At 40.2% G+C, this 27,322-nt stretch overlaps 2 protein-coding genes across 3 annotated transcripts; one reads left to right on the top strand and one right to left on the bottom strand.

Moving 5' to 3' along the window:
- Positions 1-732: 732 nt before the first annotated feature.
- On the bottom strand, positions 733-6,157 carry trappc3 (trafficking protein particle complex subunit 3). Its single transcript, XM_010766932.1, has 5 exons — positions 5,979-6,157; positions 4,904-5,001; positions 3,430-3,529; positions 1,676-1,858; positions 733-1,313 (listed from the first exon to the last, which is right to left on the bottom strand). Exons 1-5 carry the CDS (start codon positions 6,018-6,020, stop codon positions 1,194-1,196), a joined length of 543 nt encoding a protein of 180 aa, XP_010765234.1. The 5' UTR covers positions 6,021-6,157; the 3' UTR covers positions 733-1,193.
- Positions 6,158-6,761: 604 nt separating this feature from the next.
- On the top strand, positions 6,762-26,544 carry smap2 (small ArfGAP2). 2 transcript variants are annotated; one of them, XM_010766931.1, is made up of 9 exons: positions 6,762-7,213; positions 16,294-16,427; positions 18,448-18,612; positions 18,790-18,849; positions 19,540-19,597; positions 19,711-19,868; positions 20,499-20,676; positions 20,816-21,457; positions 21,543-26,544. In XM_010766931.1, the coding sequence occupies exons 1-9, from the start codon at positions 7,108-7,110 to the stop codon at positions 21,701-21,703; spliced, it is 1,662 nt and encodes a 553-aa protein (XP_010765233.1). In that variant the 5' UTR covers positions 6,762-7,107; the 3' UTR covers positions 21,704-26,544. The 2 variants fall into 2 exon arrangements, with proteins under 2 accessions (XP_010765233.1, XP_010765232.1); XM_010766930.1 differs by having other exon boundaries at positions 20,813-21,457.
- The last annotated feature ends 778 nt before the right edge of the window (positions 26,545-27,322 follow it).

Below are 27,322 nucleotides of genomic sequence, written 5' to 3'. Positions count from 1 at the left end.
TTATACAGGGAATGATGCTGCCTACAGCTGAATGCAAACAGCAACCTCTGGTGGCTTTTTGGAGAATTTGCCTGGATACTAAAATAGTGAAAGCAGAAATGGGTTCATTTAATTGCAGCTGTAATATTGGATGTGTAGAGCCCAAATGTTTCCAGCAAGTAATAGCTGACAGATTTTTGCAAAAAGGAAATCCATATCTGACAATCTCTTCCTCAAAAGTGCTTTCAGCAGATTGATGACTTTGGTTCAGATTTTATTGTTCTGTTACACAATAAAACAAAAAATAAGAAAAACATGGTTAATGTCCTCAGTGTATTCAGACCAGATTTCTGCTTCTAAAGCAAGGCGATGGTGTGTGTGTGTGTGTGTGTGTGTGTGTGTTTTTGGTTATTGACGAGGTGTGCAGTAGGTCTAAATGAGAAGTTCTGTTACATTACTTCAGGGTGATGTCAAGCCATTCACAGGTGTGATAACAAGAACCAAGCACAGGGGATACAAACACACACACACCCACACAACACACAGATTACTTCCATGTACCCTGAACAAACATAAGAGAGGCATTAGGTCTGTTATTGTTTGTCTTTGGAAAGCGGCTGCGGTTCTCAAGAAATAACGGTCCCATAGTACACTGAAGCAGGACTGACAGGGTGGCACAGAGGACAGAGTGTGTGTGTGTGTGTGTGTGTGTGTCATAAAGTCTCTACACTCATAGACACACGAGAAAAAGCATCATATTAAATACGTCGCTTTTATTTGACATGTCCTCCTACATAAATTAATTAACATGCCATATATTGGCAGAGATATAGTGTGATTTCTTTAATAAAAAACAAGAGAGATAACCAACAAGACAAACATAAAGACATTACGAGGTAAGGCTCTCCAGCCGTGCACCAAAAAAAGAAAGTCTATACAAATGAAAAGCCATCATTATTTTCAAGAAAGATTAAATATTTTAACGTTTAATGAAAAAAGAAGTGACTTTTCGGGAGGGATGTCGACGGATAAATGGCCCAGCCTTACAAAACTTCTCCCTCAAACTGGAGCACAGATCAGTGCCAAGGAAATGTTAGTTGAGATGTACCACTCATCTTGATGTTCCGAGTTCAGTTCATTGTCTGATTGTGTTCCTTGTATGACTCAGTCCTCTACCTCGACACAAGAAGTGGAGGGAAGGATCTCTCTTCCGATCACTCGTCTCCTGCGGGGAGATTTTCTTCGATCCTTTTTATGAACTTCATGCGGATTTCTGTCACATTGTCTCCTCTCAGAGTGTCCTGAGCAAATCTCACATCCACGGCCATCTGGACCTAAATCAGATGAATAATAGGTTACATTTATGCAAAACATATTTTCCTAAATGTGCAAAGGAAATCTATGAGAAATTGAGTTATTGTTATTGATTCATCTGCCAATTATCGATAAATCGTGGTCAATAAAAAGTGTGACAACGATCACATCAAAGTCCAGTGTGACGATGTCTTTTAATATCTTGTTTGGTCGGTCTTCAGAACTAAAATGTTCAGTTGAATATAAGATTTAAAAATAAGAGAAACAGGGAATTCTTCTGCCATCTCATTGTTGTAGCTCAGAAATCAGTGCCTACTTTTTTTTTTTACGACAACTTGAAGTGTTGTTTAAATCATGTAATCATTGAGTATGTTGGCTTTACCATCTCCAAGGCTCCTCTGAGGACTCCACACAGCAGGTTGGAGTAGACCAGCGTGCTGTGGTTATCCGGCAGCTCCACAAAGTCCACCAGCGGGTTGTTCTCCAGGATGAGAGAGAATTCATCTCCTGCCGGGCTCCAGTTGGACACACTGGGGGTGGTTCCCAGATACATCTTAAATGCAACCTGAAAACAACCACAACACGTTCACAAGTGGATGAAAGAAAGAGAGAATATCCAGGATTACTCAACTGAAAGCAATAATGTTGGATTGCACATTAAATTAACTCAAATGCCTCGTCTTTTTCGTACACACACACACCTGATATCTGATAACTTGGTCTCTGTTGCTTCTTTTCCTCTGCAGCACTCTTTCCCTGTGATGTGTCGGCATACTTCCTCACGCAAGCACAAAGTTTGCTCGCGCTAAAATATTCACTGACACAGGGCGGATGTTTTTTTATCTTAAATGGTCTGAATCCGCAGTGCAGACAACAGTTTCTTTAGACACACTGAAGCTAAAGAAGTGGAAACACAACTTAAGAGCTGTGATAGTGAAGTGTTGCCTTCCGAAGAAACCATTCATGAAATGGAATGAACATTTTTTTGAACAGACCTCCAGATACATTTCACACAAAAGTCTGAGGTGGTTTCAGAGTTTGGCTCGAGCTCATAAGATATCCTCGGGCAGGGCTATCGCTGCATGTTCCAAACCGCTGTCCCTCAGTGGTCCTCCATTTACAGGCATGACCTTTCTCTCCATGACCAAGAGCCAGATCCCTGAGCTAGTGTGGAGTTACATCTGTGGAATAACTCCCCTAAAAAGGCAGCAGTTACACCTTAAAAGCAGCTGGAGAGTCATGAGAGGGGCCTGCTTCATGGTCTGCCTGCATCTTTGTGTTCATCAGTCATAAAGGGAGTCTCACTTTTGCACAGCCAGACATGGATATGTTACAAATCCACAGGCCAGGATTAATACAGACAGAAATATTAAAGTACAACATATAACTAGGGATGCTCCGATCGCCAATTTTGGGGCCGATCGCCGGAATCAGTATCGGCCGATACCGATCGCCGATCCGATCGAGTGGGCGGGGCCTATGGGGATCTTCCATTTAAAATTCACTGGCGCTTCCACAAACAACAACCAACATAATTATTACATTCAAATGAAGTACATTATTCAGGTTTACATTCACTTTGGATAATAACACGGGAGAGATGAGCGGAAGCGCACTCTTTTCCTCTCTCCCCCTCCTGACAGCCCATCAGTGTCTCATGCAGCTCACTGATCCAGTAATGAGTGACCCGACAGTGAAGAATAAATATATGTATAACTAGTTTAGTTCCAGAGGTAGATAAGATAGCTAAGTGTGTTAGGTCTAACTCTTATACCTCATTCACACCAACGGTGTTTCAGGGCCGGTTTGGAGCTGGAGCTTGAAAAGCACCGGGTTTTCCTGTTCACACTGCAGCGGAGCAGCCTCTTAGCTCTGGAATCCGGTTCATTTCGAGCACACTATCAGCAAAGCAAAGAGGAATGGGATCTTGGCCTCAAGTTTAGAAGGAAGCCCACTGGGACTTTAAGTTTTTCTGCCTATTCACAACCTTTAGTTTCCTCCAACCTCTAGCAACATCCTTTCCTTCTTTCCCTCATCAATTATTTGGATCTGTCCTCCCTCCTTCCCTCTCTACCTTTGTCTTTGGGTCAAGACCACAGTCTCGATCAGATTGGCCTGAAAACATTTTTTAATTACCTTAGCGATGACATCTGCGGTTTCTCGGAAATCCTGACACCTGCCAATGCTTGAGCGCGCCAGGAAGTCCTCGATCAGACGCACTCCGATGTTATAACCCCTATGAAGACAGAGAGAGATTAGCAAAAGAAACAGATGAAGTCATTTTTCCTTTCCATAGTAGAAGAAAAGTACTGAGGAGATTATAGTAAAGAGATATTAGACATTTCCAAATGCTCCAAATATTTTAGAGTCATAGGCTTAGCAAATGATGATAACTGTGGTAATAGAAGGTCAAGTCAACTTAACATAATACAGAATCTAGAGACAACTGATGCATCCCGATCCTAAAAAGGTCGGAATCTGACCGGTTGGCAGAGTGGGCCGTGCAGACTCACTGCCTTCTAAGGACAGGTAAGACAATCCTCATCATGTCTTAGCTTGGGGAGAGCTTAGGGTAGACGCACAACCAAAAAGAAAAGTGCATCAAGTCCAAAGTCCTGTCAGCTTGACAGACTGTTTTGAATACCTGAGTTATAAAACCCATCCATTTTCATTAATCTTATTTTGCGGGATGACAGTATGCAACAATGCCTTCCAGATATTTAGTTCTCTCATAAAAAACACATATGAACTTCAAAATGACAAGATCAGAGGGAAACCTTTGACAGGGAAGTGTGAGAGAGAGAGAGAGAGAGAGAGAGAGAGAGTGTGTGTGTTATGAATAGAGGGCAGCAGAATTTGTCAGAGCAGTGTTAAGGCGCAACTTAAAGGGAGAAATCCAAGAGGCCAGAAAAATCCCTTCCCTTCTGTTGGTTCAACAAGCAAACGATAAACCTTTACATGTTGAAATAAATTAACTCTGTTTATGTACTCAAGAGGAAAGGTGATATCTTGAAATAGTTAACATACACTAGTTCTGTATGTGTCACTGTCTTTGGTATTGGTAAGCTTTAGTATTTTGAAGTTGGTATGTGATATGTATTGTAATGTGAATCCTATTGAATTGACTTTTACTGGCATACACAAATAACTACAACAACATATTAAATAAAGTAAGGACAAATGCATTTAATAAAACAATTTGGGATAAGAAAATATAATGCTTTGTTTGCATAAGTTATCGTGGTTGCTAAATTGCTAGGCATCTACATTGTTAACTAATGTTGGGTGTGAACAAAACATATCATTAACTCTAATTTACCATTAAAAAGGCTTAAAACACTGGAACACATTACCAACAGAAGTCACAATAACGACAGAGATGTACACTTTTTTACTAAAAGGTGTATTGCTTGCTGAAAGCCAAAAATAGCAGTAAGCATTTTGTGAAATGTCAAATTAAATGTGGTAACCATGGAAGTGTGTTGTCTGCGTATTTTTTTTAATGCACATCAATTTCATGCTCTGAATTGAAACAATGTTAAATTGCATTCTCGCTATCAAATTACATGAATCCAAACACAACTTAAAGACAGTTAGTGTTGGTACTTACATCTTGTCCAGTTGTTTATTGACTTCCTCGTCGTTCTCGTAGTCTTTACAGAGCTGGGTGACCAGGGCCCCGTAGGTCAGGGTGAACAGCTCAGAGTTCTACAACAGGAAATTAAAAAGTTCATGTTATTTCTGCTGCTAAAATCAAATGAATCACACTGGAATAGGGGCATAAAAGTTAACTGATAGAGTCTGGCAAAACAGGTTTCCTCCTTGTTGAATGGGGAAAACTACCTGGGGAAAACCTTAAATAACACATAGATCTATATTTACAGTGATGTGACAAACAGAAAATGATCAAATGAGGTAAAAAAATTGTGTAAATACCTCTATATTTAATTCTATTTTTTATATCATGAAACATCTAAAGTTAAACAAGCAGGAAGCATGCTAGTCAAATAGAAATAAATTCCTCTAATGTGTAGAGATGCATTCAAATACAGGGCTACTTTCTGCACCATGTCTGTAACAGATAATACTGGGGAAAGCGTCTGGTACTGAAATGACGTGTGATTGCATAATAAAACAATTGATTAATTAATCATAATTGTACACTTTGAATAATAAACATGACGTATATACATATGTTTAGTCGACTCTTCACACACTTCCGTCTACACTGCAGCTATAAGACGTTAATGTCAACCCTTTTAACAGCGCAAATACAACTGAATTGACTGAGCTGAACATGAAAACAGAAATATATATAAGGTTTTGTTAATAAGGTATACGTTTTTTCATTTGGAAAGTTATTGTAAATATTACAATGGCTGCAAAGGGAGCATGAAAAGCTAACTTTAGGGATACTATTTAGCTCGTGCTACAACGAACTAACGTAACACTTCCTGTCAAAGTTAGCAGTACTTAACAATGAATGAAGTACTCATTCACCAGTTTCAAAAGCTTTAAATATATAGAAACATCTGTCAAACAAATACACATGACTGACAGGTTATTTTGTTCGCAGAGTTTGCAGAGAATGGACAGTTGGTGTGTTAGCTACAAGGCTACGGTTAGCATTTTGCTTGCTAGGTTAGCTAGGTTTGGTTGACGTTGAATCTGCGGAAGTCGCCTACCATCTTCTTGCTGTCTGTTGTTCGGTTGGATTGCCGGGACATTGTGGACAGTGATACAGGCTTACACAGATAGCGACTCGAATGTAATCCTTTATTTATTTGATTCTGGCGTAGCAGTTATTTCCGTAATCACCAAAGTAGACGCAAAACCAGAAGTATCAAGCTAGCTGGATTAATCCACAACTTCCGGTCATACTTCAGACTAAAGGATTTATTTAGATATCATGAGTGATACAAAGCACGGATATGAAGTGGGGAACGAATTCCATTCAATACAAACAACAGTTGTTGGTTCAATTTCCTTACATATAGCTATAAAGGTCACTTGTTTTGCTTCCTTTGTCACATTGGTAACTTTATTATGAAGTCTCAATGAATGTACTTTCGGTAATGCTTTAGTAGCTTTACAAACTTAGTTTTTATGTCAGCTGTCTCACCAAACATTTCCTCGGCTGTTTGCAGGGTGTTCATCGCCGTCCTGCGTCTTGGAGGGGAAAAGAGGCACTATTCTTATAGTTGACCACAGGATGGCAGTATATGTAACATAATCAGTAAGATAAACCAAACGGCCTGGTATTTTCTTGATAAAGCGAAAATACAGCTTTGAAATACATTAAAGCATAGTATGCAAAACATAAAGTAGTGACTATTCATATACATTAATGGTGTGTGTGTGTGTGTGTGTGTGTGTGTGTGTGTGTGTGTGTGTGTGTGTGTGTGTGTGAGAGAGAGAGAGTTGCGAGAGAGAGAGAGAGAGTTGCGAGAGAGCGAGAGAGAGGACGCTCTGAGAGCTGGAAGAGAGTCAGTGTCAGTGTTGGGTTACAGATGCGGTTTAAAGTCGACCTTGCATTACATTTTACGGCTTGGCAATCAGAAGTTGTTTTCTCCAGGTTACGTATTGATCGGTATTAGTAGCCAATTTGCATAACCCGCATGCCGGTTGGCTGAGAGACAATCATCCCATCTTGTGAAACAAACTCGCCCTGCTTTCCGCGGAAGAGGAGGAGGAGGAGTAGGAGGAAGGGAGTGCATCGGCTCTTACACACACTGCTTTAATTGATCAAATAATAATCTATTTGACAAAAGCCGGCTCGGACCGCAGGGGCTGTGGAGGAGGAGGACCAGTGCAATGATGACGGGCAGATCTGTGAAAGACGTTGACAGATACCAGGCTGTCCTCAACTCTTTACTGGCTCTGGAAGATAATAAATTCTGCGCTGACTGCGAATCAAAAGGTAAGTGATTGCCGATGTTTCCCAGTCCATGCCGGTAGATAGCCAGGGCATAGATCGCCCCTCTTGCTCCTTTACTACGCTAGAAAATGCGGCGGTGCATTCATCCTTCCTCGACCAATTACCTTGTACTATGCTGCAAGACACGGCAGCACATCCTCACAAGGCTGGAGCTCAAAGTGTATCTACTATCACCAAGTCGTTATTATATATGCATATTTAATGTGGAATACCTTTCATATAATAAGATTTTTGTTAATGATGAGAATTAAGGAACTTTAATACAGGAAGGAACGAGTAAATGAGATCATGTGTAAAAATCAGTCTAACGAATGGGACCTCTGCAAAACACCTGAGGCTCCCTGAACTCCAGTATGGAAACCACAGGGGTAGAAGGGATGGAAACACAGATAGAGGCATCAGTACTGACTTTGAGTCACCCTGAACAGACTGTTCCTGCCATCTGAGGGCAGACAGGGCACAGGGACAATATTAATGTGGAGGGATTATAAGCGTGTCATCCTCACTTATTACTATAATGTTATTGTAAAGTAATTTGAGCAATTAGTGCTACAGTGCTTCATATTGTCTTTCATGTTTTACTTTTTGGGAGATTGTTGGTATATAGTATCCTTGAATCATTCTAACATGTATTATAGGATTAGTATAGTTGTTTAACTCGATCACAACCAGTGTTTGTGCAACTTTCAGTCTATGTAGCCTCATGAACCATGTCATCACCTGTTTGGCCATGCTGGTCAATAAACACTGATGTTTTGTTCACAAATACACTGAGTTTGAGAGTCCCACACTACTTACCTTAATTTTGTTTTAGGATAAACTGTCAATAAGTTGTTATGAATTGATGATATCTGTGAATGCAAAATGCCACTAGAGGTACATTGGCAGATAAATGCACACAAAACCACACTCAGGTGTACGTAAACAACTTATGTCAAAACTTTTAAAGAAAACCTCTAGTATTCCAAACTGGTTTTGATTCAACTCAGTTAAGCTGCTGCTGTTTAGATTGATAAGACTGACCTGTCCATACCATGTCAGAGAAATGATTGAACAGGGAAGCTACATGTCACATTTCCACTTCCACACGACTGAAACTGCTCCCGCCTCAGTCATAAATGCTTGAGTGAAGGCTTAATGTACGTAAATCACTGCAGGCTATCACACCGGGGACACCCTTGGGATTCCTCATGAAAATGTTATGAATTATATGAGTAAGCTGCTTTCCGTATTCTACAAGGATTATGTTGTATTCTGTAGTGCCGCATTCAGGTTTGGATCTGAGCTTGTTTGCTTCACAGACAGAGGTAGACAAACAGACAAATGGAGAGGCAAACAACCACAATCTGATGTGTACAAAGCAATCTGATGTGTACAAAGCACCCTCAGAGGAAAAATCTATAAGCTATAGTAGCTGTTTTGTGCAGCATGGCTGCTCCTAGGGGGAAACATTTCTTATGTTTGGTGCACATAAGGACAGACGGACAGACCTTTTGACATCCAGTAACTTAGCTGACCTTAGCCTCGGTGCTAACTCAGATTGTGATTGTTATTGGGCCATGACTACCTGTGTGTTTGTTCTGCATCTTTGATTAAATCTCTTTGCCTTTGTCTGCCTCCCTTTTCCTTCCCAATACTAAGTCTGTTTGTCTTTTAGGAAATTATCCAGGGTGATGATGCTCGCAGCACAAATGTTTTATTAAAAAATCAAATCAGGTGGTTTTCTCTCTGGACTTGCTTTCTTACGTAAACTAGAACAACATCATTTCACTGGCACAATTTACTGCCTTAGCCTACAAATAGCCTCAATTAAAAAAGTATTTTGAAAGTCAATAACTTAATTAATCTGTGACAATTGTAAAAGCAATACCTTCTTACATATACCCTTTTTAAAGATTGATTCTCCATGTTTTACCTAAACCTTACTTCCACACACTTGCACATATCTAGTGGCATATTTACAGTTATCTTTTGAGTTGACATGTGATTTCAAGGTCTTGGTTGGGTTTAAACTGCTTTCGCCAGCAGGACACAGTGAATGCTTGGTTTTACAAAACAAGGTTTTGTTCCAGAGTATATGGCCTGTGGATGGTATTTTTAATTTGATATAAATAGGATTTCAGGAGCTGTAAGACTTCAGGCGAAGAGACTTGTGACTGTTCAGAAGTCAATTTTTAAAAAGCACGCTGTGATCAGACTCTTGCAGCTTCTGTAAAAATGTGACTGCTCTAAAACATCGACAAAAGCAGAGGAACACAGATGATGAGGCATTATTTCTGATTTTGTGCAGTGGTGGACCTTTCTGGACCAAATCAGGGACATGTAAAAAAACAGACATTTAAAATCTTTCAGTTGGATTGCTGTCATTGATGTATTCAAATAGTCAAATGGCGTTTATCAGGCATGCCTGTGCATCGCTTCTTTGATTGGCTTGACCTTAAAGTGCAGCAGACTGGTCCAAATGCAGATGAGATTAGGAGTTAGTGGAGAAAATAGCCACACACAGACGCACACACACACACAAACACACAGCTTTATTTTTAGCTTTATCTTGAAGAAAACATATATTTTGAACGTTCAGGGACCTTTCACTATAATCTGAAGCAAATTTGCTGTCGGGTATAGCAGAAGCCTGTTCTGCATTTATTATTTAACCATTTCATAACATGTGGCTCCATACTACAATTGATAAGGTCACACATCACTCTCACTTCCCATCTTTTTTTCATGTAACTCTGCTAATGAGCTGGCACTTTAATGTGGGTTAATGCTTGAAGAGATGTGTTTCATCTCATACCTGATTAGCACACACTCTCACTAAACTACACACGTGTGCACACATAGTGCACACACCCTTAAATCGGTTGTCCCCTCCTTTCCTTCTCCAAAGGCTTTGACCATATGGCCTGTGATGAGGTTCAGTCTAATCTTGTTTGCTTTGACATAGATCTCCGTGAGTTTATCACCCTCCTCCCTCGCTGTGATTCAAGAGGAAGTGGTGAGATGTGTGGAGCCAAGTGTGTGCTTACACCAGTGCATGAAAACACACAAAAACACATTAGCAATGCTATTAGATCCTCACTGTCTATGCTTACTATACAGACTGCAGCAATTAAACCATGTCTCTGCCTTTTGACTGTCGCTTACTGCCAGGTCTGCACAACTTCCCGTCTCTAATTTCTCCTATATCGCATGACGTACTGTATTATTTGTTTTTTTATTACTTCCTCAGAATGTGACACTTCATTGTACATACTCAAAACTGCCAGGAAATAATGAAAAGAAGGGAGAGAGAGGGTGAGGCAGGGGCATAATGTAGCCAACACTTCAACCTCTGGCTTCCATCTCAAGAGGCTGTGGTGTGTGTGTGTGTGTGTGTGTGTGTGTGTGTGTGTGTGTGTGTGTGTGTGTGTGTGTGTGTGTGTGTGTGTGTGTGTGTGTGTGTGTGTGTGTGTGTGTGTGTGTGTGTGTGTGTGTGTGTGTGTGTGTGTGTGTGTGTGTGTGTGTGTAAAGCCTCCCTCCATTGATGTCCCCATTGTACTTGTGTTTACGTACATACCGGGCCCTGGTTGCCGTGGAGATATCACCTGGTGATGTCAAGCTTTATCCCTCCACGAACACTTAGGCCCCGCCCCCCTTTCACCCTTTAAGCTCATCCAATCAGAGGCCAGCAGGGATTTACCTTGTAACAATCAGGTGATTGGCTGTTTGTGTGCCCTGGCTGGCATACAGTTCAGACTCAGAGTACCAAGGACAGCGTGTACTGTACAATATATTACTGTGTGTACTGTATACTGTATATTACTATATTTCCCTCAATCCTCAACTCTGTGTGCAGTTTGGACATTATTTCTGAATTATAACATGGTCCTAACTTTAGGATATTTTGATTTAATCATAGTTTAAACCTAAAGTCGTTAAATTACATTTTGAAACAGAGCCCCTCTATAAAACTGAGACTGAAGACATGGTAATATAGTAAGAAGAAGAATAGTTTGGATAGTATTGAAATGGGGTTGTATCCGTATACCGTATAGTAGGCAGAGTGAAGAAGATACGTTTGTGAATCCAAACCAAGTCCAACAATAGCCACAAACTTACCGGTCAGGCGTTAGTAACCTCTATCGTGTTCAGAGAGGTTACATAACTGTTTTTGTCAATGGTGTCTGGTGGGTTTGATAAGAGCATGGCTAACAGCTTCATTTCCCTGTCAGAAAATCATGTCTGAGAGCTGAGTAAAGCAGTGAAGATGTTCTAATTATGGTAATTATACCATACACTAAAAGTCGTATTGTTTTTTCTTGTTGGTGGGCCTTTTCAAAACACAATTTGCTGCTTCCACCGTCGACATCACTACATTGTTTTAATGGCCCAATGTCGAATGCAATTGAATATATTGCAAATGATAAGTACCTCGTTCAATCTCACATTAAGGGTTGTCTTACAGTGAAATGTAAACAACAACAATACACCTATTATTATATTGTTCCCTTTTGGTGTCAGTAGCAGTAAAGTGAAAAACAGAGTTTGTTAAAGTGTATACTGTGGGCAGTGTTTTAGTTGAAGTTGGGCATTGAATTATTTAATCTTTAATGTTTATAGATCAAAGTAAAGGATAGTTATAATAAAACATTTGAATTACAAAGTTTTCTGAGAGTTGTTCAAAATGTATATTCAATACAAGAATGCTCTGTCTTTAACCAAGCAATAAAATATCTACAGAGATTAAAATAACAATAATGTCAGTAAACGGATTAAACGAAGCCTAAAATCATGTATAAAAATGTGATTTAAAGCTTACAGTGACGGCGTGTTTTACTCATCTTTTCATGTATGAGCAATTCAAACCTCAGTGACTCACCTGCAGGATCACAGTCATGACACTGCCATTGTAACACAGATGGTGGGTGTGTATTAGTAAATTATCAATAGGGTCCATCTGCGTAGCTCTGAGTGGCTCTGGGTCACTGTTTGGCCTCAGGGTTTCTGGATTGTTTTAGATGCTGAAGGGCTTGAGCATGGGACAATTGTGTGTGTTAAGATGAGTGTGTGTGTTTGTGTGCTGGTGTAGGAGGGCGTAGGATTCGCCGATGACTGAGGCTCTGTGGAATTTAACTAGATGCAGCAGAGAGGCTGCTATCCATGTGGGATATAGGCTAATGAGCCATATGCACCTGCTTGTGTGTGTGTGGATGTCAATGGCTATGTGCATGAATACGTATGTTACTGTGTGACGTTTGCAGTCCTATGTGTCATCATAATTGTCAGAGAGCTCATGCTAATTATATGTGTAAAAGGTTGTAGGATTGTCTTATTTACATCCAACAACAAAATTGTCACTTAATACACAATAATGACAGGCAAGTTATTTCCATGTGGTCCTGGGTAGGGATGATAGGCAGATTACCAAATTGCTGTTTGACAAATTTAGCAGCTTCTCTCCAATAATAGTATGTACAACTCTGAATTGAACTGTTGGAACTTTTGTTGCTTTTCCGGACATTTAAAGGCATGTGCAGATTGAGTCACAGGGAAGAGGATTACAATGAGAAACGTGATGGGGATGGAAAGAATGAATAGCTTCAGTGGAGAGAATTAAAAGCGTGAGTGGGAATAAAGAAAGGTGGGATTACTTAAAATGCCAACAATGCCGAAAAGAGCCACACACTGACACTGCATGCACACGATATAGTGTGTGTGTGTGTGTGTGTGTGTGTGTGTGTGTGTGTGTGTGTGTGTGTGTGTGTGTGTGTGTGTGTGTGTGTGTGTGTGTGTGTGCATTTTCGTAATTAGATGAATGCTTCCCGGTTTAGGTCATTTATGTCCGTGTATAATCAAAAATGGTCAAATATATTATCAGGCTGTTGCAATTTGCTTTAGTTGTATAATTCAGTTCAGTGTGAACAGTTAGTCTGTTTTATTTTTTGGACAAGGTGACATTGTCATTATGAAGTATTTAAGTTCACTGTTCCTATTTCCAGTTTTACATCGACCAAAAAGTATGCAGATTTAACATTTACCATGGTGGATTACACAAGTTATAGTTATATATTCAAGGGTTAATGGTGATGAACTAAATGGAAACAAATTGCAATATCAATAAAAATGTAAATTACACTGGCCATAAAGATTTAATGGAGGGTTATATACAAAATGGATGTAGTGAGTAAAGTTCCTCACAAGTGTTACAAATACAGATAAATGTGTGTGGGTGAGTGACAGAGAGGCTCATTATAGATCTCAGTTTGCTCTCACTCGCTGCTCGTCCCAGCAGGCCATCAAACAGCTAACGTCCACCATTTGATGACTATAAAAATCCTCTCTTGTTTGTCTCTCTTTTTGGCTCCTCTGCCTTCTCCTCCCCTGATGTGCTTCAAGCTGCATGTTTGACAACCACAACCACACTCGCCAGGATGATTCATCAATGTGCTATTCAAACCCTCTACTTTTTGGAGTTTGCCCTATAACAACCGTGGAAAGATGGAGAAGTCAAACCTGAAGTGTTTAATTATACCTCAAAAGAAGGTGTTTGTTGGCATGTGTTCTTTTGATTACAAAAGAAGAGAGGAAGTTTACTCACAGCTTTTACTCAACTGTGGAGGAATGTGCATTGCAACATGGTAACAGAAAATCTGATTTGTACATACTGTTTATCCAATCTGTCCTTCCTTTTTTTAGAAGTCTATTCCTCCTACTCTCTCTATATCTGTTCAAAGTAAATGTAGGTGTGCATTGATGCTGGACATATGCTGTATATGGGTTCTTACTCAGGCACTGCATTGATTAGAACCAAAGAGGGAACTATGGTGCAGTGTGCAGGTGTGTTTCCCTTTTAAAAAAAACTAGCCTTCAACTCTCTCTTGCTCCCTGTTCCTTGTCACCACACTCATGTGCACACCTGAGCACCAGGACTCCAAACATCCATAATACCCTGTTAGCAGATTACATTGATGCTTACACCACTGGACACATGGACACACAAGGTTTCGGAAAGTCAAATATATGACCATGTGTAATTTCATGTCAGATTAGCATTTGTTTATGGGACTTGAGAGCCAATCTCATGGTGGCAATAGAGAAACAAAAAATTCCCTAGGATGCACCGTCTACAAACTATGAACATATTCGCCAAGATTTAAGGGCAGTTCATCAAATAGTTGTCAAGCTATTTCACTATTAGCCCAAAATGTCAACTCATGGTGCTTGAGGATAAGGAAGGGGGTGATCCAAGTCAATAGCATTCATCCTCTGGGCACCATGGATATTTGAACCAAATCCAATAGCTGTTGAGATACTTCAGTCTGGACAAAAGCACTAGACCAACTTTGCCAACATTAGAGCCATGCCACTTGCCTGGCTAAAAAGAGATTTAAAAAAAAAAAGCTAGTACAAAATGCAACAAAAAACATTGGCAGCAATCAGTCCAAACCCCAGAAAGTGAGGGTGGGGAAAGTCGGGGAAAGTCGGGGAAAGTCGGAGAAAGTGAGAATTTGGACTGTGAGCGAGAGATATGGACAGGCAGGGGAGAGGAGGAGGGAGGCAGCGTTTGTGAATGAGACAGATAAGAAATGGCGGCCAGGACACAGCGGAGCATTAGAATAAAGACAAAGTCATTCCAGCACAACAGGGAGTTTAACACAATTGCAAATCTCACTCTTTCTCTCTGTCGACATGTGTTGACAGCGGCTGAGCAGAGTAATGCTACTGTGATTAGCCGCCGTCAGAGCTAATGCTGCAGCCAGACGCTCAGGCTGATGGACATCCTCTGTCTGTCTGCTGACCCTCTGTTATTGCTTGCTTTCTGTACTGGTGTTTGCATTATTGTCCCTTGATGTGTTCCCTTTAACTCATTTAAAAGAAAATGTAGCCTGCAAGCTCTGCAAACCAGAAACACTTAAACATGCAGAACACGTCCTATGGTAGCCTTCTAATGCTTCAAACAGAATAACCCTTTTAGCCTTTAAAGTGCAGGATGCAGCCAAGACAAGGAGCTATGATTTGACTCACTTGCACCTGCACTGCAGCTGTCTTTAAGAGGAAGGTTTTGCATGTTTTCTCTTCTGAAAACTTCCTCTTTCATTTGCATATACTGGCCTTTCCGTAACACTGCACGGTGACTTTGACGGACAGGAGAGGCCAATGAGTAATCCAACTTGCAAGCTGCTCTTCCATCTAGTGGTGTAAAGGCCACAGTGCACCAACTTGTAGCAAGGTTGCAAGCAAGGACTCATAACAGAGATGAGGCAGAGGGTGGCTGGGTTCATCCAGGGAGGGGGAGCAGGAAGAGATGGAGGAAAGAGAAGAGGAGGAGGGGCAAGAGGAGAGTGAGATGTAAGGAGAGACGGGGAGAGAAGCAGCAGTACTCTCTTTGAAGCTGACTGTATTCTCTGAAGAGGACGGTTGCATAATTTCAGCAGGAAAATAGCCTGACGGTGTTCTTTGTATTTCCCCCCCTCTCGGAGTGGTCTGGAAACATAAGATATATTTGAAACCTATAAAAACATGGGGGCACTAAAATGTAACCGTTAAGACAGAAATGGCAGCAATATAGACAAAATGGCCCACTTAGATTACACACACCCACATACACAGGCTCATGACCATATGAGTAATCATCCCTGCAGGTATCTAGTGTGTGTGTGTGTGTGTGTGTGTGTGTGTGTGTGTGTGTGTGTGTGTGTGTGTGTGTGTTTCTGTGTGTGTGTGTGTGTTTCTGTTACGTTCTACTCAGTCTCAGTTATGTAGGCTAACTCTCTTATTGGATCGCATTATGTGCCACTGCATGACTTACACTGGATTAGCCGATTCCCAGCTGAATTCAAACTAATTATTGAATTTCCGGCTTGTCTCTCTATAATTGGACTTAAATTAATCAGAGTGTTTCTCATCATCCTGCATCCAATCCTCTCGCCTGCTTACTCTAGCTGTCTGTTGTACTTCTAGACTCATTCTACATCTTCATCTCTCTTGTTAGTTCTTGTGCTGCCGCCCAACTACGTTATCAGCCTCCTCTAAAGACTGTTTTCTCTAAATATTAAACATTACCTCACTCTCTCTGCCAGGTCCAAGATGGTCATCCTGGAATTTGGGCATCTTCATCTGTATCCGCTGTGCTGGTATCCATCGAAACCTGGGGGTCCACATCTCCAAGGTCAAGTCGGTCAATCTGGACCAGTGGACACAGGAGCAGGTCCAGGTCAGAGGTCACACTACAGATACGAATAAATAGAGAAGATATGTTAATGTCTGACAAATACAAACACATTTCCACGCCCCAGAATGTTTCATACTGACAAACAAAGGCATCCATAAGCATCTGTATGAGACACATAAGACATTCATCTACCTTTTAATGGAACAAACTTCCTGAACAACCTGAGTTCTTCACCAAACATGACTTTTTTCAGCTGCTTACCCAGAACTGGTTTTAGCACCTACCGTATTTAAAATGTTGTTTTTAAACTATTCTGCATCTCTTTTATGCATGGTTTTTATGAATCTGTTATTGTATTCCTTTCTGTTGTCTTCTTATTAAGTGTTAATGATGAAGCACTTTGAATTGCCTCTGTGTCTGAAAATGTGCTATATAAATAAACGTACCTTACTTTACCTTACCTTTAATGTAAGCCTTTACGTTACAATTATAGATGCTTCAAGTAAATAGGATATAATGTGTTAATTGGATAGCTTTAGAGGCGCTGGTAAGCAGAACTTTAAAGACAAATATAAGCTTATTTCACATGTATTGATTACATCCCACAATGATAGCGTCACCGATACGTGGGTTTGAAAGTAGTGTGCTCTTGTAGAAAAGGTGGATAAATCAGGGATGTGTCAATCGTTAATGGATTGATACATGTACATATTTATTTAGTAAGGGACATTACAGGTTAAACATAAGACCACAGCATATACCAGTTTTCAAATCAAATCAAGTTTTATTTATATAGCACATTTATAAATGATTTTTGGCCGAGCCAAAGTGCTGTACATATAATAAAAATAGCCTACAGTAGAGACACTTTACAGACAACAGCACAGATTGTTCAGAATATCAGTATGAGAAAAACGACACCCTCTACATCCGCTTTGGATAGACATTGTACGTGCTTTTACTTATGGATGAGGTACAATAAAAACAAATGCTTTAGACCAGTGGTTCCCAACCTGGGGGGCGCAGGGGGGCCTCAGATGATTTGATGCCAAATCTCATATTTAGACTTTTTTTTTTTTTTTTTCTTTTTTACATATAATAGTAATGCAATAAATGATTGTCACTAAAAGCCTTGTCTCTACATTACAATAAAATATAAACAATTATTGATTAATTAATATGAATACAAATTCAAGTTAGTAGCTATTAAAGGCATAAAAAGACAGACATTTGTAATTCTATAATTCTTTCTTTAATAGAAATGTTTCTTCTGCCCGTAAAGTGTCCAAACCAGGCTTTTCTGGATATGCGCATTTTTAAAACATAGTCATTGTCCATGCCGGTTTCAGTTGGATTATTTGTCACAGTTGCTCCGATCAGATCGGTCTCCTCCATTTTGTAGATTATTTACGACTTTTGAATCCACATAAACACATCGGCAAAGTCCGGCTTACTTTGAGCATGTGTTTTAAACAGTTTAATCCCTTTCTGAATTGTTTCCACTTGCGGCGTCCTTTAATTTCTTCATTCAGCGGGAATCCAAATGAATGAATCCTGAGTCCAATGACCATCAAAGTCACTCCAATAGTGCTCCTTAATTACACTTTCATCCTCCTTTAACAAAATACTTCACATTCATCCAGTTTGGGACAGTAGTTGTTGCATTTTTGAGAGTTTTAAACTTTAATTACCGCTGTTGCCCCCCCCCATTTGGTTATTTTATTCATATTGAGATTCGTATATTCCTCTTTTCGACAGAATAACCAAACATTTCTGGTGGCTTTAGCTGTGTCTGTCGGGGCTTTTTAAATGTTGCATGCTCACATACAGGAGAGGAAGTAGACACGTTCTCATCAGTATGCAGCTCATCTTGCCTGGGTCTGATGGGCCAGACAGTCAGCATTAATCTCCCTTTTGTGGACGTTTTTCTATAGTCAGCAATCTTTTGTCTCTTTTCTCATGATCCACAATATGAACTCCCTTCGTTTGATACACTGGACTCTACCTATATCAGAGAGAGATTAACAATGTTAACATGTTTTCTGTGATTTGGTGTCATCAGTGTGTTCAGGAGATGGGAAATGCCAAAGCCAGACGTCTCTATGAGGCTTTCTTACCTGAGTGCTTCCAGCGCCCTGAGACAGACCATTTAGCAGAGATGTTTATTAGAGACAAGTATGAAAAGAAGAAGTACATCGATAAAGTCATTGACATCCAGATGCTTAGGGTGAGTTCTAACACACACACACAAAACAAGGCTCTGTGCCTTCGACAGGATCATTACAAAAGGCCTGAATTGCATACCTTCTTTTGTCTCTTCCCTCATCATCTACCCCCTCTTGAGCAAGGCCATTTCATCTTTAGTGTCTGTTTGCTAAACAAAACCATTTGTTTCTGTGTACAGAAAGAAAAGAGCTGCGACAATATACCCAAGGAACCAGTTGTGTTTGAGAAGATGAAATTGGTGAGTGCAGCATTGATAGAGAACTGATGTTGTCCCTATGTTGTTAGATTTGTAACATGAAAGGTAGAGTAGGTAATTCACTTCAGAAACACTTTGTTATATTCCCGATAGCAACGAATAAATGAAATGCTTTGACAATAAATATATACAAATATTTCATCTGTGGAAGCCGTGGCGCTGTAAAAATCAAGTCCAAATATTTGCCTCGGCCCGCGGAAGATAACTGGACGGCCTACCTGCCTGTCAGCCTTCCATCTGTGCACAAACTTATCTCGTGCCCTCATTGGTCATGTGCGCGTTCGTGTGTGTTGGAGGAGGGGCTCTGTAAGGAAGTCTTAAGGAAGGGTTGTGTACTTTCAAATGCTAGCTTACTCGAGCTGGTTTCTCCATTCTCACCTACCCTACCTTTAAGCTGATGCTCTTAGTATTCAATTGAGGTATAGAGTGCTAGAGGGAGATTAGGTGCTAAAGAAAAAGTAAAGAGCATGTTAGTGTGTTAGGAGAAGGTGACACGACAGGAAGTACATCATGAGGATAACAATCTTCAGCCAGTAGAGGGAGATTGGGAGTAACTTTGCTGGTCAGACGATAGCAGGAAGGTCATTTCACCACCAAGGACTCTTGATTCAAGCTCATTTTTTCCATGCAGACATATTGCATTACTTGCATCGGCTTTCTCTGTTGTGACAGAAAAAAGACGTCAGCCCCAAGACAAATACCCAGGCTGTCACAGACCTGCTTGGATTAGGTAATGCAGCTCAAACATATGCACACACTAACACCCATTTACAGAAAGAGAAAGAGATAGAAATAGATGTTAATCTCTTATAATCAGACTATCTACCATCTACCCTTTCTTAGATGCCCCTGCTCCAAGTCCTGCAGTGTCTAACAGAGGAGGATGTGTTTCAGACAGTAATGGGAGGCCAGCGGTTTCCAATCCGGCTCTGGCACACTCTGCTCTGGATCTCTTCAGCTCCCTGCCAGCACCGGCCACTGCTTCCTCTAAAAGAAACACGGTAACACACTGCAAATACAGCACAGGGGGCTATTCACAGAATCCCTAATGTTTCTGCTATCAGCGGGCCTCTAGGGATGGCAATTGGTCCATACTGAAACATGTCCATTACTCTTGGATGGATGACCATAACATTTTGTACAGTATATTCATGGTCCCAAAAGCATGCTGAACTAAGTGAACATAGCTGCTAGACATTGATGTTAGCATTTCCGTTGTGAGCTTTGGCCTTATAGAGCGTGAATATTGACTTTTAGGCCTAATTTCAATCTTGTCATTGCACCCTCCCACTCCATGACAGAGAGAAATTACACTTCTTTAACATTTAGGTTATAAATATACATACATACATACATAGATGTCCCTGCAAGCTACTGTATGAGGCGGACTTGCTTATTTTTGGAGGAAACAGTCTTAACCCTTTTCTAATTCCTAAGCTTCTTTGGTGGCATTTCTTTTTTGTAAAAGGTTACAATAGAAAGGCACACTTTCTAGACTAGACATGTTCTCAGTTTGAGTGGTTTGCGAGATAATATTTTCACTCAAACACCGTGGTTATTGCACCCTTGTACTGTTGATGATACATGTATCCTCTCTGTCTCTCTATTCACGCCACCCCTGTCCTCTCCAGCCTGTTTCCAGCTCCATGCCCCAGAGTAGAGTGACTGCCTCTGTGCCTGAAAACCTCAGTCTGTTCCTGGATCGGACACAAAAAGCAGAGGGGGGCGCTGTCAAGAAACTGTCCAAGGACTCGATTCTCTCCCTGTACGCCTCCGCCCCATCAGTACACGCCAGTATGTCTGCTCATGGTAAGAACTGGAAAACTTTCTCTTAGGTGTTGATGTCTCCTTAGTGTTAATTTGATATCAAAAGGATTAGAGAATTCCGATTACAGAGTGCTTGCCAATGCTAACATGGCCGCTTTCTCACTGTGATAACTGCCAGCAGGCTTGTACATGAACCAAATGGGATACCCGACACATCCATATGGATCGTACCATTCTTTAGCCCAGGCAGGTGGAATGGGAGGCCACATGATGACATCACAGATGGCCATGATGGGACAGCCGAATGGCCCAATGGGTGCTCAGGGTGTCATGGCACAGCCTAGTGGCGCACCTTATATGACGGGGATGACCCAGGGCATGATGGGACAGCAAAGCGCAATGATGATACAGCAGCAGAACGGGATGATGGGACATCAACAGAATGGGATGATGGGACAGCAGCAGCAGAATGGGACGATGGGACAGCAGCAGCAAAATGGGCTGATGGGACATCAACAGAATGGGATGATCGGACAGCAGCAGCAGAATGGGACGATGGGACAGCAGCAGCAAAATGGGCTGATGGGACAGCAGCAGCAGAATGGGAAGATGGGACAGCAGCAGCAAAATGGGCTGATGGGACATCAACAGAATGGGCTGATGGGACAGCAGCAGCCAAATGGGATGATGGGACATCAACAGAAATGGGATGATGGGACATCAACAGAATGGGCTGATGGGACAGCAGCAGGTTGGAGGTTTACCTCAACAGCAGGTGTACGGAGGGCAACAAACTCAGCAGCTACAGTGGAACATTACCCAGGTGTGTGTGTATTTGTTTTGTACTAAATGAATTTCAAGGTAGAAAAATGTTCTGTTGATAACAAAATGTGTTTTGTGGTTTATAGATGAATCATCATATGGCCGGTGTGAATGTCAGCAACACCAGTGGAATGATAGGATACAGCAGTCAACAAATGGGGGGCTCGACAGCTCAAAGCTCAGCGCACATGACGGCGCATGTTTGGAAATGATCTCATCTATCAAATATGTGATGTCACGCCAATAACCCTGGGAAAAGAGGGGGACTGAGTTGTACGAACCTTTTAATCACTCTCCAGGAGACATTTTCGAATGAAAGGGGGAAGAAGATGAAGGAGGAGTAGGAGGAGAAGAAGGAGAAAGGTGTGAAATTGCTGAAGGTTTCGAAAACCACAACTACCTCTTTCTCTCTCCTCTCTGCCCAGGCTTCCTATTCTCTCTTCCATCCATGGCCATGTTTTGCATATTCCCATTCTTGCCTTCAGAACACTTTGGCATGATGTCCAAGACAACAGGTTTCAAGGTTAACTGATTAGGACTACACATCGTTTTTTGTAGCCTGTAGGCTATGTGCCAGCGTTGTACAAATCAGCTTTGTGTGGGTGTTAACCAACTGCACAACTTAAAAGAACAGATTTTATTTATTTTACAATTGATCATAATCAGAAGAAAATGCAAAACTTACCTAGCTTAAATCCATTGGTTGATGTGCTTGAATATTGAGGTTATTTTGTAAGAAGACACATTTCCCTTAAAGGATGGAGACATACATTATTTCAAGACTAAAAGTGAAGGCTAATCTTTGGTTTCATTTGGTAAATAGTTTGCTTTCATGGGAATGAGCCTAATAGCCTCTTTTTGCTGTGAGTGAGACGAATATGAAGCTACCCCCAGCAGCTGGTTAGCTTGTTTTAGCTTAGCCTAAAGACTAGAGACAGGGGAAACAACAAGCATGGCTTTATCTAAAGACTTTGACTTTGTAAGCATTAATTAAATGAGATATAATGCGTTTAACAGTGAGCTTTATATGTACTGTCAGGCAGATTGTTCTACCTTTTAATAGACAGAGAATAGCCACATTTCCGGTCTTGGTGTTAAGCTAATTGACTGCTGTGGTTAGCTTCATAAATACCATGGTATTGATTTTCTAAGCTACATTTTGGCAAGGATAAGCATTCAGGTAATGTCAAACCAAAATGTCAAACTATTGTGTTAACGTTGTATTAACAAATGACAAGTAATTCACATCAGAATCCAACAATTAGCTTAACTTTAGCCGCAACCATTTCCAAGCGCACAGGGGTAAAGATTTTCAAAGTAAGGTAACAAAGGGATTAAAACTAGATTAATATTCTTACTAGAAAATATTCAAGCTAGGCTAGGCTACACTAATCTATTATTTGATCACCCCTCAAGCTGCACATGGAGGGGTAAATAAACATTAATGAATTAGCTTTGCGAAAGAAGAAATACATTTTTTAAAGGTTTCTAAAAACATTGTATCCCCTTCCTAAACACTCAAGTCGTTCTAAAATAATCAAATTTAGGGAAATCGTTTAGGTTTTTAGATCCTTTGTCTCACAAGTTATAGCAGCTACAAAACGCCATTATGATGATCTCTTCTACTCTATTTACAGAGGGCTTCTTTGAGAATACTGAAACTCCACTTCATTGTCTGAAGTCCTAAACTGGATTTTGGGAGACCAAAGATCAACGCTAGCTTTATTATGGTTGTACAGTATTGCAATGCTTTGTTACATCTGTAGCCACATAGCTAGTGATAAGTAGAACATTGAAGTCAGCAATCCTTTAACAGTCTGGTCAAACCTGCTCTTAATCAATGCATATCTGGGCATATCAATTCACTGTGCTATTTCCTCAGACAGGGTGGGACACTTAAAGTCACTTGCATGCATGTACATGTTGAAGTAACACTCACACACCTCAAGTTAATCTACCTTGTACAATAGAGGCCTCAAAAGTTGTTGTTATATAAGAGAGAAATAGAGAGAAGGAGGTGAAGGACGGAGACAAAAGACGACCAAGGTACAGATCATGTTTCAGATTCTTCCACTGAATTGCATGAGGACAATGTTTATCTAACTGATTGTATGTTTTTCAAAATATCTGAATGTGTCTCTCTGAATGTTTCTCTCTACATGTTGATCCGCTTCGACCAAGACCAACAAAATGTTTAAACGACTGCGCGTCTTGAATGTGTCACAATGTACTTGACTCATTTTGAATACACACCTCAGTAATACTGGCGTGTGTTTGTTTTTGATATTCTACTGTCAATCAATGTACACTTGTGTCTTCTGAATGTCCCGTGGTCAACAGCGTCCTGTCTGTTTTTGGTGAATTGATGAATTCCAACCAAGGTTTAATGTCCTGCCGTCCGATTAGGATCCAACTGTGACCAGGCTGACACATTATCAGGTCACTCGAGGGAGTGTGAAGCGAAAAGTGATACGACCACTCACTTCTACACAAGCCATCTCTATGTCCTTGCTGTTTTGTGCATTCTTATAATGCTAACCCTTGCATGAAGCCATTAGTGTAAATAATATATCTTTCCGTTTTGTCATGTAGAAGCACAGAAATGCTTCTAATGTGAGAGCTTAAAGAGAATTAAATGAATATACTCTTGTGTAACAAGATTACAATTAAGTGCTGCCACTAAAAAAAGCAGTACAGCCTTTAAAAAAAACTCAGAATTTTGTCTATTCCCTCCGAGCGTTTCTTTCAATTGTATCTCATTTGGTGGCAGTTGAGGCAACAGTGTGAGAGCAGCAGTCACTTTCTCTGCTCAGAGCAATATCTGCCATGTTACAGCATATCTGTCAGAGAAGTTTCTTAATAAGCAGTAAAAAATACATTCCTGTGGGCTACCGGCTTAGTATGCTTCAGTTCCTTCTTTTGTCTGGTATATTTTCTGTGAAATAAAAGCAAATAAAAGGAATGCATCTTTTGATGTACTTGTTAATCAAGATATTGTATAGTTTATTCTTTATCAGAATGTCTCTGTATAATAAGTAACACATGTGATGTATATTAGTTCTGCATTTGTTCCACATGCTTTTGCCCCTTTTTGATTTGATAGTCACTTTCATTTGAGAGTATGTGATCCTTGTCTCTGTGAAAATATCAAAAATAAATATTGTTTTGATTAAATTGTATATATTGTTGATATTTCAAAGATGTTCAGTTTGACCCAATTGTTTTAAGGTTAATGTATGAAATGAGGCAGATTAATAAAAAAATACATTTAACACATTATTTAATCAGAATATCTTAAAATACACAGCTGACAAATATGTGTGATTCAAATAAACTTTATTGACCTTGCTTCCAGATGTCAAAGGGCATGCAAATACAGGCTTCTGATTCAGAAATAATTTTTTTGTGTTCTCCGTTTGATTCTATTTTCTTACAAAACTACGTGCACCTTAAGTAATCAATTCTGCAGCGTACAAACCACAAAAATACCAGTTTTACATTATCAAATACTGCACATAGAAAACATTTACAAAGCACAGGTATAAAATTACAGCTCCCTTTCTCTTCATCATAAGCATCCTTTCAATAGACGGCCAGCTATGCGTTGACCTTTAAAATGTACTCGGGGAAAAGGTTAAGGCCTGTTTAGAAAAGACAACCAATCATCCAGCATCACCCGCAATCTCATTAGAACTGTGCTGAATGTTTTCCTGCAGCTTCAGATTTGTGTCCTAGGCATCTTTTTACTATATGTGCTTGGCTCCATTAAAGTCAACACTCTTCAAAGCTGTTTCCTACGTTTTGGAAGTTCAAAATGTGCTTTGCTGGGTTTTAAGATGAAGGTTGTCTTGATACTGGCGAGGGAAGCTACAGTGGCCTTAATATAGTTTGACAAACATCTAAAAAAGGACAGGATGGCTACTAAGGAGACTTGTGCTGTGATCAACAACATTTATAGACGTGGATGAAGACAAACCCATGTGCCCATCAGCTCAGCAGTAATGTCTCGTTGACCGTTGCTACATCTGTAAACAGATATTTGGAATGCATGCTTCGTTAGGAAAGGAAAGAAAAAAACGAATTTTTTGCTCATGGCGGCTTTCAGAAAGTTATTCACAATGCAATGCATGCTCTGCTGAGTCTACATTGCTTCTAGTGCTTGAAATTGTGATCTGACTTAAAAATAATATTTGTTATGGTTGTGAGCTGATACAAATTTGGCCTGAGGTTCCCACAACCTTACTCTAATGAGTGAAAAAAGGCTACAGCCAAATGGTTATTGCAAAAAGTATTTCAGAAAGTGGAAAGCTAAGACCATGCTACTTGAAGATACAGCCTTTTCTTTTTGCATCTCAATGAATTAAAATCGTATTCGGTCTAATTGACTTCCTCAACATGTGTCATCATTATCATAGTTATTCTCATCGTAATCAGACCATCATAAAGATTAAATACAGGAAAAGTGTTAATCATGCGGCAAACATTTTCAAGTTCAAAGTACAGACATGATAACTCAATCAGCTTGATAGATAAATCGAGTTTCAGTTACAAGGGGAATAGCAATCTTTTCCGTTTTAAACCCATCGTGGCATTTTAAATACATCAAAAGTGTGTTTTCGCCACGCAGAATTCATGCTTGTTTCAACCACAGAGCTTTTCTTTTAAAGTGAACACACAAAGAAAAGGACATACAGTATACAGTAGAAGGGGCAGCCTGAAACAATGCAGGCGAGATCCCTGGAAAGTCCTCAAAGAGGCAGTATAGCAAACAAGATGACAAAAAAGTACACTCAGTTCTGGGGTAAGGATTAAGAAATACATTCATAAAACTATACATATACACATATATAACTTCGGTAGAATATTTCAAGCAAAATACATTTGTCAAAACGTTCAGTTGTGTGCTACAATAGTGAAGCAATGTCTCCTACACAAAATAAGGCCATTGTAAACCGAACAAGCCCTCATTTTCGCGAAAAGCAGGTTTGTGCCTCTCTGACTCTCTCTCTCTCTCCTCTTCTGAATAATAACTTACAAAAATAAAATACATTTCCAAACATTGCACTCAAGAGACAATTCAGGTTGATTGAAGATACATTAGAAAAGTTTTGCACAAGACAAAAGTTGTGGGTTTTACAGGAAGAAAAGCAAGCGTATCATGGGTGTACATTACAATCTTTACATTCAAACCCTAGATGAGCTCGATACTGTCTAAATCGAGCAAATACTATCTTTACCTGTATCTGAAACACAGCGTTATCGAGCTCTACATGCTCCACGCTGTTTCCAATAAACTGCTATAGTCTGTAATGGACACTTTGATCTTTCCATCAATATTGCAACCCGCCTGCATGCATCTGCCTTCACATTTACCGAATACTCTCTTACGACCTGCTTAAGCCCCTGTCTCACTGTCCCGAAATTGACACCCGATGGACACACGATCAAGGAAATGTTCAAATTCGGCTCTGATCGTAACAACATCGGGCCATTCGTGAGGGCATCTTAAGCCATCGTATGACCGCCGGTGGAGGACTATAAAAGGCTGAAACAAGAAATGAAAGAGGCAGAAATATACATCTTCTATAATTCAAAAGAGGCAGTACAACAAAGGGTATCGTTGTTGTTGAAGGAGCGGAGTTTTTATTATATAATATAGGAAAGTCAAAGTGTCTTGTCTTTAACCAATAAATGTATTATACAAATGTACTAAAACAACCGTAATTTTGTTGGCTACCTTTGTGCTCTTTTTCCTTTACAAGTTTAATCCGAGACCTAGCATCGTTGAGCTCCTGTAAGCACTCCGTAGAATTCGGTGAAAACCGTACGGTTTCTAAAACGGTGGGCGAGTGCTTCAACGACGGCC

This window comes from Notothenia coriiceps, unplaced genomic scaffold (genome assembly GCF_000735185.1).
Source record: "Notothenia coriiceps isolate Sejong01 unplaced genomic scaffold, NC01 NC01_scaffold00003899, whole genome shotgun sequence".
Classification (NCBI taxonomy): domain Eukaryota; kingdom Metazoa; phylum Chordata; class Actinopteri; order Perciformes; family Nototheniidae; genus Notothenia; species Notothenia coriiceps.
Note: the sequence above shows the minus strand (reverse complement) of the source record. Positions and strands in the feature narration are given on the sequence as shown.

What these genes read in the sequence shown, in the direction of transcription:
- smap2 (XM_010766930.1), top strand. Translation starts at nt 7,108, where the DNA reads ATGATGACGGGCAGATCTGTGAAAGACGTTGACAGATACCAGGCTGTC. An exon ending in CGCTGACTGCGAATCAAAAG is followed by an intron (nt 7,214 to 16,293) that starts GTAAGTGATTGC and finishes TCTCTCTGCCAG; the next exon opens with GTCCAAGATGGTCATCCTGG. An exon ending in TTGACATCCAGATGCTTAGG is followed by an intron (nt 18,613 to 18,789) that starts GTGAGTTCTAAC and finishes TTCTGTGTACAG; the next exon opens with AAAGAAAAGAGCTGCGACAA.
- trappc3 (XM_010766932.1), bottom strand. Translation starts at nt 6,020, where the DNA reads ATGTCCCGGCAATCCAACCGAACAACAGACAGCAAGAAGATG. An exon ending in CCGCAGATGTCATCGCTAAG is followed by an intron (nt 1,859 to 3,429) that starts GTAATTAAAAAA and finishes GGTTGTTTTCAG; the next exon opens with GTTGCATTTAAGATGTATCT. An exon ending in TCAGAGGAGCCTTGGAGATG is followed by an intron (nt 1,314 to 1,675) that starts GTAAAGCCAACA and finishes CATCTGATTTAG; the next exon opens with GTCCAGATGGCCGTGGATGT.